The 12,998-nt window shown below is 35.4% G+C and overlaps 1 protein-coding gene across 1 annotated transcript in view; it reads right to left on the minus strand.

Moving 5' to 3' along the window:
- The window catches only part of VPS50 (VPS50 subunit of EARP/GARPII complex), a 119,331-nt gene that overhangs the window by 88,949 nt on the left and 17,384 nt on the right, over nt 1-12,998 (minus strand). The window contains exons 3-9 of the mRNA XM_045828661.1: nt 10,627-10,749; nt 9,522-9,593; nt 6,568-6,621; nt 5,664-5,734; nt 4,892-5,009; nt 4,773-4,808; nt 3,353-3,435 (exon numbers count right to left, since the gene is read on the minus strand). Of these exons, the coding sequence (XP_045684617.1) occupies nt 3,353-3,435; nt 4,773-4,808; nt 4,892-5,009; nt 5,664-5,734; nt 6,568-6,621; nt 9,522-9,593; nt 10,627-10,749 (557 nt within the window). The remainder of the gene's footprint in view (nt 1-3,352; nt 3,436-4,772; nt 4,809-4,891; nt 5,010-5,663; nt 5,735-6,567; nt 6,622-9,521; nt 9,594-10,626; nt 10,750-12,998) is intronic.

A 12,998-nucleotide genomic window follows, 5' to 3' on the forward strand; every position in this document is an offset into this window, starting at 1 on the left:
TTAATGGACATTTCTAAAGGGAATACATTTCTAGTCATCGACAGGAATAAAAATAAATATAAATGTTAAAGAAAATAATAGTGCAAATTAATTACTATTCCTATTATTACCAAAGTGTCAAGTGATTTCTCTCTCTGATTCAGTCAGGTAAAAGCAAAGACCACCGTATTTTTTGGACCATAAGACGCACCTAGGTTTTAGAGGAGGAAAATAGGAAAAAAATTTTGAAGCAAAAAAATGTGGTAAAATATTTAGTAACATAAATAACATAATATTTCACTAATGTAAGTGTAAACAGAACTCAACAGCATCATTAACAACCATTATTCCTCCCAAATGGGGGTCGGGTGCATCTTATAGTCCGAAAATATGGGTGAATCTTGCCTTTTGCTAAACTGCACAACGCAACTTGAGAACTCACGAATGGGTTCGATATTGTGTTTAGGAGACCAGAAAAAAAGGAGCAAAAATATAAATAAATAAATGCATAGAATATGAAAGGTTCATCTAATTAATTGATAAAGACAAAAATAAAAAGAAGTTGGAATAAAATTCCTGTCACTTTTAAGGACTCAAGCTGTCAATATGTCAACTTACTATACCTATATACCCCGTGTCACGCTGTCATGTCCTCCCAGCTAGGAACACAGGGCAAGACACGAAGGAACAGTGGACTGGCTGAAGCAGGAAGAAGGATGGCCAGCAAAGGCAGCACTGCTGGTGGTGTGGAAGGCAAAAGACTTGCTGTGAAGGCACTGTCACTGCCACCAAATGATTCCAACAAGCACCTCTGCTGTCCAAGGCTCCCTGGGCCACCCCAACATTGTCACTAAATCACCGAGTTAAAAACACAATTCTAACAGCTTTCCCAAGAAATGCCTTAAAACGAATTCTTTTGCCATCAGTGTATTCATGCATGTTTCAGAGAATGAGACAAACCATTCTCATTGTGCCTTGGATGACTCGCATATGTAAACATAGGTTTTTACATACTGTATTTTCTAAAACAAAACTACTATTAATTTAAATCATCATTACAAGCTTTTCCATTTCAAACTTGACCAGGCCAGGTATCTGCAGTCACACCTCCTTCACACATCACTATTTACATTAATGAAAAAGTAGCTAGAAGCTACTTCATGCTAACTTGAAAAAGCCCAAATGAGAATTACTTTCAAAAACATTTTTTATAGTTAACTCCCATCCAGTAAAATATTTACTTTACCACAGCTAAAATAAAATTTCTATTTAATGGAAAAAATAAAGCGTCAACAAATGTCACCAACTCCGTCAATTTCCTGCCATCAAATTTCCACTCATTCCTTCCAAGTCAATCTCGGCTATAATCCCTGCAAAGCCTTAATATATTATGTTCTCTATTTTCAACCTCACTCTTTCCCATCATTTTTTCAATTATTCAGGCTTCTCCCTCTCAACTGCACATCTCTCCTCTATAAAATTTCCTCATTCTACTCTTACATGTCAACCAAATCTGTCCCCAACAAGGTCAACTCTGGCTTCTCTGTTGCTATAGAGCCAACAGATAGATATTTTTAGTCTTCATTTTGCTTGGCATCTCTGCAACAAAGACTTCATTGAGATACCTGTAATTTCCCATCCACAACCCCTCAGATCTTGGCTCAGCTAACTGCTCCTGCCCCTCCTTCAGGTCCTCCTTTGTCCTGACCCCCTAAGGAGAGGGAGATCCCTACACTTCCACTGCATGCTCAACTTCCTTCTCCCTAAGGCCCCATGCCACTTGGGCCTTCTTCAGTTCAAGTCCTTGACAGATTATGTTCTCCAGAAAGCCAGAGACAACTGGTTACATTATGTATTGTACAGCTGGTCACTACATGGCCAATTCCAAAACAAAGTACCTGACATATAATAAACACTCAAATACATAACTGCCTGAATTACGTTCACTCAAGCATAAATGAGATGCTCTCACTGTAACAGATTTATCCACAAAATGAACTAAATGTGTGCTACACTTTTCCAGGACCCAGAAGGCCTTGTTAAAATTTTCAAATACATTTAACATATTAGAGCTAATTCTCTATTCACTCAAAAAGGACTCATGGACATGGACAACAGTGTGGGGCTTGCTGGCAGGAGGGGAATATGAGGAGGCTAAATGGTAATGGAAAAAAATATATAATAAAGATGAAATTTAAAAAAATAAAAGGAAACATTTAAAAAAGTGTAAATGACATGATCAAAATTTTAATACTGACAGTTTAATCACTGCCAAATGGATAAAACCAAGATATCACTAGCACTACCCAACGATGTAGTTCCAAATCCAATAAAAAATATGCTACTTCAATAAAATGATCCTAAATAAAAAATACCATAAATATTTAGAGAGCATCTCTAGGGGGAATATATCTAGCCCTAATCTTTCACTCAGCAAAGGCCTATGATGACAGAGTATATTAAAAGAAAAAAATTAATTCAAAGCTATATTAATATCTTGGGTCTACCAGTCTTCTTATTTTTCAAATACTAGCAATCAACATCAACAACATCAGTGAGCTATGCTCAGTGACAATCAGAATTTCTATACAGGAGAGACAAAGGGGCTGTATTCTGTGATAAGTATGAATTTAATTTGAGACTGGGTTTCCTTGGCAAGGACACTAGTTTACTTAGATTGTGTGTTATTTGTGATGGTTTTAGAGGAATGATGGAAATTACATAGGGGATTAGAGCCTCCCCAAGGTACCATCATCAGTAATACAAAACCTCATCAGTAACACAAAACCTTTTTAGGTCGACCAAAACCCATTAATAAAGTTCTAACTTTTTTACATTGTACACATTTTATAAATAACTAAATGAAAGATGCAACACATTAACTATATAGCCACTTAAACATTACAAGCATGACTATTACATAAAATGAGTTTCCACTTAAATTTTCCAAAACAAAATTCTCCTCAGGATAAGCCAAATACTAGAACCATCTGGATCTGAAAAACCAACTATAATAACACTCTCAATATTTATAAGCTGGGCAAAGTTAAGGAATAAGAATTCCCAAGAGATGAAATGGAGACATGAACAGATAAATTTATTCTCCTCTACTACTCTATAAAAATAAAATCAATCAGATTGGAAAGAAGTTTTGGTGATATGAAAAGAAAAGGTAGGATTAAAAAGTATTTGATCTTTCACACCTTAAAAATTATTATTTATTTTTATTGAACTGCCCATTTATGAACAGGAATTTCAGTTGCCTGAAAGAACTGAGCACTATTTATTTTTAATGTTTATTAACACTGTTACACAACCCCTACATTAAAAACAGGCAACAGAAGTCAGCTTTAAAATGTTTGCATTACCTTACCTTATGCAACTGTAATGTTTAAAAGTGCTGGCAGCTTTCTGACATTCCAGGCACAACTGAATAGCTCCTGGATAGTCTTCCTCCTTCAGATAACAAGAGAAGTCATTAGACTGGAAACATTTTTCTTACAGCCCCTGAAGAAAACAAATGTCTATTCATACTCGATCCAAAAGTTACAGAACCAGAAAGGTTTAATGCCTTTCACGTAAGGATTAGAATACCAACAACAGATAAATAATAAAAGAGGCAACCAGATCCAGACCAAAAATGTATGCACAGAAAAAATATTCTTGGCCCTGGCCAGGTAGTTCAGTTGGTTAGAGCGTCATCCTGATACTCCAAGGTTGTGGGTTCAATCCCCAGTCAGGGCACATACAAGAATCAATAAATGAATGCATAAATAAGTGGAACAACAAACTGATGTTTGTTTGTCTGTCTCTCTCTCAATAATTAATATTTAAAAAGAGAAGATATATTCTGTTCCTTCAAATACACAGTAAAGCAATCTGTGACCATGACGTGGATAAGCCTGTAAAGAACTATAAGCAGTTTCACAAGGAGGTGCTCTTTAACTATTAACATTTCTTCTTTCAGTACTGTTTACACGAAGTGTTTCAAAACAATATGCATTCTACTTGTAATCAACATTCAACAGTTGTACTACAATATTCAACATTCCTGAAACCAAGAAATCAACAGATATTTTTAAACAAACAAATCTGGAAAATAGTAAAATATTCATTAATGGCCTCAGGATATTTTTAAGCCCTAAACAGTAATTTAATGCAAAAAGAATTTTTCATATGGATTTCTCAAATCCCAGTTTAGTGGTAATAGTTTAGGATACAGTGATTATACAGAATATCCTAAAAAAAATTTTCCTTAAGCTCATATCTAAATTCAACAATGCAATTCAAATCACTGGGGATGTTGAGATGACAAAGTACCTACCCTACCCGAAGGAGCTTAAGTGTTAACATGGAAACACACGTGTGTCAATACACTTTTGTGAACCGTGCAACAGAAATAGACTGAGATTGCTAAGAAGTCATCAAAGAGAAACACATGGCTCACTCAGAAAACAAATTCATACGAGATACCAATCATACCCAATGTATGAAATATACCTTAAATCACTATGGTAGTTGAAAAAGGCAATCTTATTGCTATTTGAGTGAAAATGCAATAAAAAAATACTACAGACAACATTCCTACAAACTAAATATTTCTCCAAACAAATTTTTCTAAATGAAGTACATTATGTCAATAGAAAAATGCTCTAGAGCAAGTACCTTTACATGTCTAAAAAGATTCTTTAAACCATATACCAATTTAAGAAAAATGCTCATTTGAATTCTTTTACTATATTTTATATTTAATATTATCAGGATCACCAAATTTCCAAGCCTTGCTAACTTACCTCTAGCATTTCACTTAAGCGCACGTCTGTTCTTTGCTGAAAAACAAATATCAATGGTAAAAAAACTGTTTCAACCATAAAATTAAGTTTTAATTTTTAAACACGTAAGGTGTATATACCAATGTTTTTATAGTTCTCAGAGATTTCAGAAGTCCGATCAGCAACTGACGCTTCCTTTGATTCGCAAGGAGGCCTAAACTAGCTTGAGTAAAACCTTCTTTTGCAATATTCAAGTGTCTGCAAAAGTAAACAATAAGTAGTTAAATTTTTCTAGTACTATAAGAATCTATCCACATAAAACAATACAAAACTAATAAGGTGGCATCTTTGACTACTACCACAAATTTATTGGAGAAGTGTATTCAACAGCTCACTCTATGCCAGAATAACTTGAAGTGTGCCGGGTGGACTAGTGCCAATCCTCAACTGTTGCTGGTCCATCAGAAGAAAAGTACAGAAACATCTGGACCAAAAGCTGACATAATAATTTCATGTTTCATGAATAAATGATTTTAAAAAATTGGGACTGTATTTTGTATGTCTTTGGTTGTTTTTCTTCCATTTCCCTAGTACTTTGCTTTTATTGCTTTTTACAAAAATAATATTCTCTAAAAAGGTAGAAATTTTTAAAAAAAACCTATTCCTTCACCAGTTAGTTTGAGAAGTACTAATCTAAGCAATACAAAATAAGAAGGTTTTTAAGTCATTACTAGATTTACAGACATTTCCCACATACCTTATTGGTGTCATTTTTAAATCATAATGTACGTTGTTACTAAATGGTATTCTAGAAACCACAGTCATAATAAAAAATATCAATTGTCAACGAGTTTCACAGTTTTTCTTGAAATGTTTTCCAGTCAAAGAGCCAAATACCAGCAAATGGCATACCTTCTCCCGTTTGTGCAGATGACGGCGGCCAGCTGAAGGCCTGTCTGCAGTGAGGTGACCCTCTCCAGTTCCTACGGAAACATTGCATAGAGGTTATTGTTTGAGGCACTTTATTTTTCTTTCCTATTCATATGGACCTCTAGCAAAAACTTTGTAAGGAAGTGTTTCAAAAACAAGCCTGCTTGGAAAGCAAAGTGGCAAGAAAATACTTGAACCTGAAAACCGTTGGCATATTTTTCAACAAAATTACTTAAAATGGCAACATTCGAATGATTTTCACAATGACATATGAGAAATATTTAGTTAGCATTGCTTATAAGGAAACCTAGACCCAATCTGCTTTACAGAAACATACACAAAGACTAATATATCTGTTTAAAGTAATTTTAATAATGTTTCTACCCAACTAAATTTCACAAGGCAATCAAGGATAGGAAAATATGAGTTCTGTTTGCTAAGATGATTTCACAATGACTGTCTTCATTTGAACCCCAATAAATATTTCAACAGATTTTGAAGTCTCTGATTTTCTAATGAGACAGATTCAGCCAAACAATTCCAATTTTATCATATTTTAAAGACAGATTGTTACAGTGTCATTGAGTGTTCATTACTAATAATCCAAGTGTTACAAAATACATAGAAGCAATTCTCAATGGCTATTCTACAGTTTGGAAAACCAAAGAGGTTACTTTAGAATCAGTGATAAAAACACTTTTATTTCTTAAGTTTGGTAAATTTCTTCAAATGAGAGAAACACACATACATAACACATACCCCCAAAAAGAGTCCATATGTTGCTACAGAACTATAGTCTAAAAAATAAATTAAACTATTTCAACAGTTTCAGGAGTAAGTCATGAACATTTTTTACATTTCATGAAAATAGCAAATATTATCCTACCTTTACATAAGCAGGCTGCTTCTCAAGGATTAAATCCGCTACTTTTTTAGAAACCTATAGGAATATGTAATCAAACAAAGGAGGTAAGAAAAGTCATCATACTTCCTATTATATTTTATATTTTTCCATAATATTCCACTGGTCTTCCCTATAAATTCTACAGCTTGCTATGATCAAACATATTTCTCTGGTCTATAAAATTAGTAAAAGAGGTATAATATAGAGCACAGTACTTGGTCCTTAGTAGAAACTCAATAAATGGTCATTATAACTATTAATAATGAGTATTGTTACTTGATTTAACTAAGATGCACAAAAGTTTAATCATCTTTATGAAGGGTTCAGGATTTGCTTCAAAGGCAAAAGCGTGTTTATCTTAAACATGTTAAGATAAATAAACGTTTAATCAACTACATTTATGAAGACAGTATCTGGGAAACAGAGAATGTCCTTGTACCCTTTAGATCCTTTTGTACCACGTAAGATGAAAAATTTGGTCCTCTCTTTTTGAAAAACCGAAAACACACATTTTTTGGAATGCTATGAAGATACCTCAGGTTTTCTTAGCCAACTCCATGAATAATGTTAATGCATGCAAGTTAGAATTATGATGATTTTGAACATGAGGCTCTTATTTCACAATTTCAGGGGCCCCTACCAGACTCCACTGTGAGATACCAAGCCTAGCACAAAGCACAGCACACTGAAGGCATTTAGTGAAATGTTCACTCAAGAAAACACAGTGGCCCCTTCCCCAGGCCAGCTGAGAACAAAGCATTACACACACATTTATGCACTGGGTTACTCCTTTCATGTTTTCTTAATCTGCTTTCAGTGTGTGTGTGTGTGTGTGTGTGTAGATGGTATAGAATTCATATAAGTATGAATTTGTATAGATGTACTCAAAAACCCACCTAATTTTACAAAATTGGGTTTTCTAAAAAAAAAAAATAGACAATGTAGTTAGTTATTGTTAATCTACACTGTGCCAGGCAACGTACTAAGTGCTTTTCCTACGTTACCTCAATTAGCGCTCATGCCAATCTATAGAATGGGTTACGTGCTTCCTCATTTTCTAGATAAAATCTTAAACATGGTAGTAACTTGCCCACAGTCCCACACTTAGTAATTACAAGGCCAGGATCCAAGTTCAGGTTTATCAAATTCCAAAGGTCACTATGTGATGGGGCAGACTCCCCAAAAGCACCAGCACATAAAATACACAGGTGCAGCAGTACATAATCAAATATGTTGAAACCAAGAGAAGGCAAAAAGATGCCACCATCCTCTGAAATCTAATTCTCCAAAAGCACAACATATCTTTACTACACAACTCTTTAGTGCTCAAGTTCTCTCCCCACACCAGGGCTTCTACCCCGCAGGGATCCCAACACACACTGAGACTTCTGGTTGCAACGCAAACAAAAAAAGCAAACCGTCATTCACTGCCTAACAATGAAGTTCTGAGAACTGTGCGTTGGGCAATTTCATCCTTGTGTGAAAATCATAGAGTGCACATGTGCAAACCTAGATTTTATGGTGTAGCCTACTACACACCTAGGCTACATGACACAATCTGTTGCTCCTAGGCTACAAACCTGTCAGCATTTCACTGCACTGAATACTTTAGGCAATTCTAACACAATCATATTATGGTTTTTGTGCATATAAGCATATTTAAACATAGAAAAGGTACAGTAAAAATATAGTAGAAAAGATAAAGTGTGTGTGCAATACACACATTGGTGGGGACAGCGGGAGAGCGGTGGAGGTACACGTGGGAGGGAGTATACGTCAGGAGGGAGGGAGGGAGGGAAGAAGGGGGGAAAAAAGAAGAGAGAAAGGAAAGCAGAGATTGAAAGAGACCAAAAGACATAAAGCTTGAGAAGAGAAATAATAAAAGGGAGAGGGCAAGGGAGAAGAAGAGGGAGGGAGGAGTAAGTAACAGCATTGGGGAAAAAAAAAGAGGTAAAGTGCCCAGGCTCCCCCCACCCCCTTGTTCCCAACTGTTGGCCCCAGCTTCCAGCAGGCAGGCAAACAACTGGGGGACAGAAGGCTCAGCTCCTCTTCTATGTAAACCACCCAGAGCTAGCAATAATTTCAACATCTTAGTTGGGTCCAGCCTTTTCCTTCAACATCACAAAGTTTTTGCTTAAAATCCACTATAATTTTACAGGACAACCACAGTACAGGTGGTCAGTCACTGACCGAACCATCGTTATGTAGTTAGTGCATGACTGCATCTTCCTTTGTCAGCTATGTTATTAAATCATACCCTAAATCCAAACAGGTAAGTGCATTACTATTACTCCTTTAGTATTAAAAAAATTAAACAAGACCACATACTACCACTATTTAATGTTCTACAGTATAGTGTGAATTTTTTAAAAGTTCAGCCTAATGTGAGGAAAATACAGAATCAGAGAATATTTACAGCATTAGAGAAAATGCAGGCCTAACCCATCACTTCAAAAAGAAATTTACCAAGGCTAAGTGACTTGCCCAATGTCAGACAATTAAATAGTGACTACAATTCAGACTGAGTCCTATCCCTGTTATTCTCTTTGGGCATACTTCAGCTACAAGTAGGGACAGTTATTCTTAGGTATTAAAAAAAAAAACAACAACTCCATCACAAAACTGTAAGTAGTTTTGCATAACAAGAAGCCTAAAGGTACTTAGTAATCTGAAAAAAAATAAAATTCAAAATTCTTTGATCACCTTTAGGATTCCAGAGAAACAACTTCAAATTCTAGAGGCAAATCTATCCAAGTAATATAAGGGAAACTGAATAGGCATTAAATTTTGATATAAATGTATCATTTGAATCAAAGTCATGTTAAATAAGATTTGTTTAGTATGTTAATGTATTGGTTAAACCATAAAATCTAAAAATATTACACCTTTCTGCTGTTTCATTCACAGTTATGTCACAAAGAAATGTGTTTACTTACTGCAGCTTGCTGTTGCTTTAACTTGTCTCTGTACTCCTCTAATTCTTGCAAATTGAGAACAGGAGGGAGTTTCTAAAAAAATAAATCCATTAGAGAAAAGTAAAATGAACTGTTTAGTTCGGCATCATTACCGACACAACTCTGACTTACAAAGTGTGCACACCGTGTCACATCCCATTCATACCCAGTCCTCCCGTCCTGCCTACCTCCCCCACTAGACTCTCGGCACAAAAGCCTACACATCCTTGCTACCCCACCTGCTGGTGCTCCTCACCCAGCCCACTGTCTCCACTGCTGCCGTCTCCAACCTCCAGGAAAGCCCCTTACAATGGGGGCACCTGACTCCTGGGCTGGGAGACACAGCTTCCTTGACCTGTGACAGGAGAATGTGAGTAAGTCCCTAAACACACTCCCCCTCTGGAAAAACGAGTAGTAACTAAGCACTACAGTATGGAAGTGAAGTTGTTGGAGTACATTCTAGATCACACACTGGCTCTCAGAGGATAGGGTGGGAAACTAACAAAAATGTATGCCACTACGTACATGGGCAACTTCACGTTAGACCACAAGTCTCGGTCAAATGATGGATGAAACCTGGCAATGAGTTGGGGAATGAATTTGTATGTACTGCGTAAAGTACCTGTATGCACATTGTATTTGGTTTTGTCCAAAACCAAATTTTACTATTTTTTTGAAGTTCCTATAAATTTAAAATGCCAATGTTGTAAACATTATGGCATAGGGATACTTATCATGAGTAAACAATTATATAAACATGCATCTATGAATAAAAGTCCGAGAGCTTGTCTAAACATATATAGCCAATATAAAAAAAGTAGAGGCAGCACACTAACATACTGTATGTTAATAGTTAAAAACCCAACACACAGAAACGTTTCCTGGATTCTACAGCTGCACTTAATTTTACATTTTAAAAAATAATTTCATCTTTAAACAAAGCTGACAGTTCATTTAATCACAATATGGTCATTATAGACCAATGCTGCTACCAAAAAATATATAACATCCCTAAAAACATTCAAATCTCAAATACAATCACTGAAACAAACAGGCTTTAGATAGGTTTTAATGAAATTTTCTTTACCTCCAGCTCATATTTAACAATATCAAATGAGTCTGTAGAAAAATATATTTGTTCAATACTATTAATTAGTTCTTGTTCAGCTTGAGGATCAGTAGGCTGTTCTCGAAGTTCTCGAAATTCTTCCTTTAAGAAAAAAAGGAATTACGATTACAGTACTTATACAGTTTTTTAATTCCATCTGCATGGAAATAAAATAATCATCTGTCTTAAGAGTCACAAATCTCCTGGGAACCATTCTAATCAAGGAGACAAAGTGATAGAAAACAGGGAAGTTCATGGAAAATTAGGAATAGCCAAACACTAAAAACTACTCATCTATGGAAGAAAAAAACAGCCAGTTTCATAATTCAGATTTTATTTTCAATTCCTTGTGTGCCAACTAGTAGTCAAGAGAACTTGGATGTCTAATGGAAGGGAAAAACAAAGTAATCACCTGTATCTGTCATATCTACATATCACATACATACATGTTCTCATCATTTAACAACATTCTAAAGTCCGTGTCACCACAGATACACCACAGGAAACCACATCTCAGTGACTGTGGGCCCGAGCAGCAGTCACCCTTCCTTCTGCCGGAAATCCCACTGCTCGGTTCCAGAAAAGGCTCACAGATTCAGCTCTGTTAGCCCATGAGACTTCCTTCAAAGTGTACTAACACTGCAATCAGTGATATGAGCGTGAACCTAATGCCTCATATTTGATCAAATGTTTCTTTCCAATAATACAGAATGGGGCTTCTATGACTTCATGTAACTAAAAAGATCTAGGCAGACAAGCCTCTACCCCTAAGGTCAATATCCTTATCCTACTCAATTTCACTTCATAATTGGATAAACCTTCAGTTAACAGGGAGATTTCAGTAATTCAGACAGCCTTGCTTAATCACACTAATTAATCAAGACATTTTTATAGACATATGACAATTCAGTCATTTGACTTTTTAATTCACATTAATCTCAAATACATAAGTACACAAAAAGAAACTAGTATTTTAAATCATTTTACAATCATTAAAGTAATACTTAACAAAAACTCTTAATGAATTCTAACTAATTACACAAAATTTTATGGTCAATCAGAGGACACTATTTTTCAGGTAGAGGTACTCTAGATTATTTTATTGCAAGACATAGTTTCATTTTTCAAAAAAAAAGCCTCATATAAAAAAAGTCTTATACCTTGGCAGTATATCTGTTAGGCTTTAATTTATATTTTAAACTGGTAAACCTATTAATCATAAAATTATCTCCTCTTAGTAGATCTAAGCTAAAATATTACAGCAATAAATTGGAGACTCAAGAGAATATTTAATTGTTTAAATTTGAAATTCTAGTAAATTTAAAAGAGAAGACAAAGTCATATAAAAATCAAACCTGCATAACTAAAAGTGCATGAAAAAGAAAATGCCTCTTCAGTACCAAAACTTATAAAATACACTATCAAAAAAAGACCAAAGGTACAGCCATCACCAATAATAGCATGCAATTAGATACTACGAGTACAGTAAAGCAATCAGTGCAGGCTGCATTCCCGGTGAGTGCGGTGGGGGAGAATCTACAACACATTAAACTGTGTAGCACCCTGGACAGCACCTCTGTGTAACAGACCTGGGTTATTAAACCTTTGCCACTTGAAGAAGGGTTTCCAGCTAGCCTATCCACAGGCAACCTCCCTATATCCAATGGAAATGTGAAACAACACTGAGATATAAAATGGGAAAAGAGATCAGAAATTCCTGGCAATCTCCATCCCTAAAAGTCCACAGGCATTTGAAATACCAGCTTCAAATGCTGCCAGCTGAGGATGAGAATAAGGCCCAAGTGAGGAGATGACACCACTGCATCAGTACCAAATAAATGTACTTGGTACCACACACACACACACACACACACACACACCATAAAAACCCTGAAGATTATAAAAATTGCTAGGATTGAAAAACATCAGGTGTAGAGCCAAAAATTGAAATAGATTGCAATGAATGAGTACTTTCATCTTAAATGTATTTATAAATGCCAGTGACATATTACTACACACTGAGGTTATCCATATACTATATAAATGATTGATCTAAAGGCAAAGACACAGGTTTTGATTACAACTCTGGTTTTTATTAACCTTGGGCAACTTACTTGGTCTTTCTATGCCTAGTTTGTGTCACCTATAAAGGACATACATAAAGAAACACACACAAACACACTCAAAATGACAATGAAACAAATAAACCAAGTTTAAGACTGTCAAAGGGAAAACATGATTTCACTCAGAAATATCTCACAAGTGTACATTTCACAAATGTGATGAATCTGTAAAAAGAGTACAATCTGTATATGTATATAAAAGCTCAAATGTCATTTCTTTCCAGAGAA

This window comes from Phyllostomus hastatus, unplaced genomic scaffold (genome assembly GCF_019186645.2).
Source record: "Phyllostomus hastatus isolate PE091 unplaced genomic scaffold, TTU_PhHast_1.1 phas_scaffold_78, whole genome shotgun sequence".
Classification (NCBI taxonomy): domain Eukaryota; kingdom Metazoa; phylum Chordata; class Mammalia; order Chiroptera; family Phyllostomidae; genus Phyllostomus; species Phyllostomus hastatus.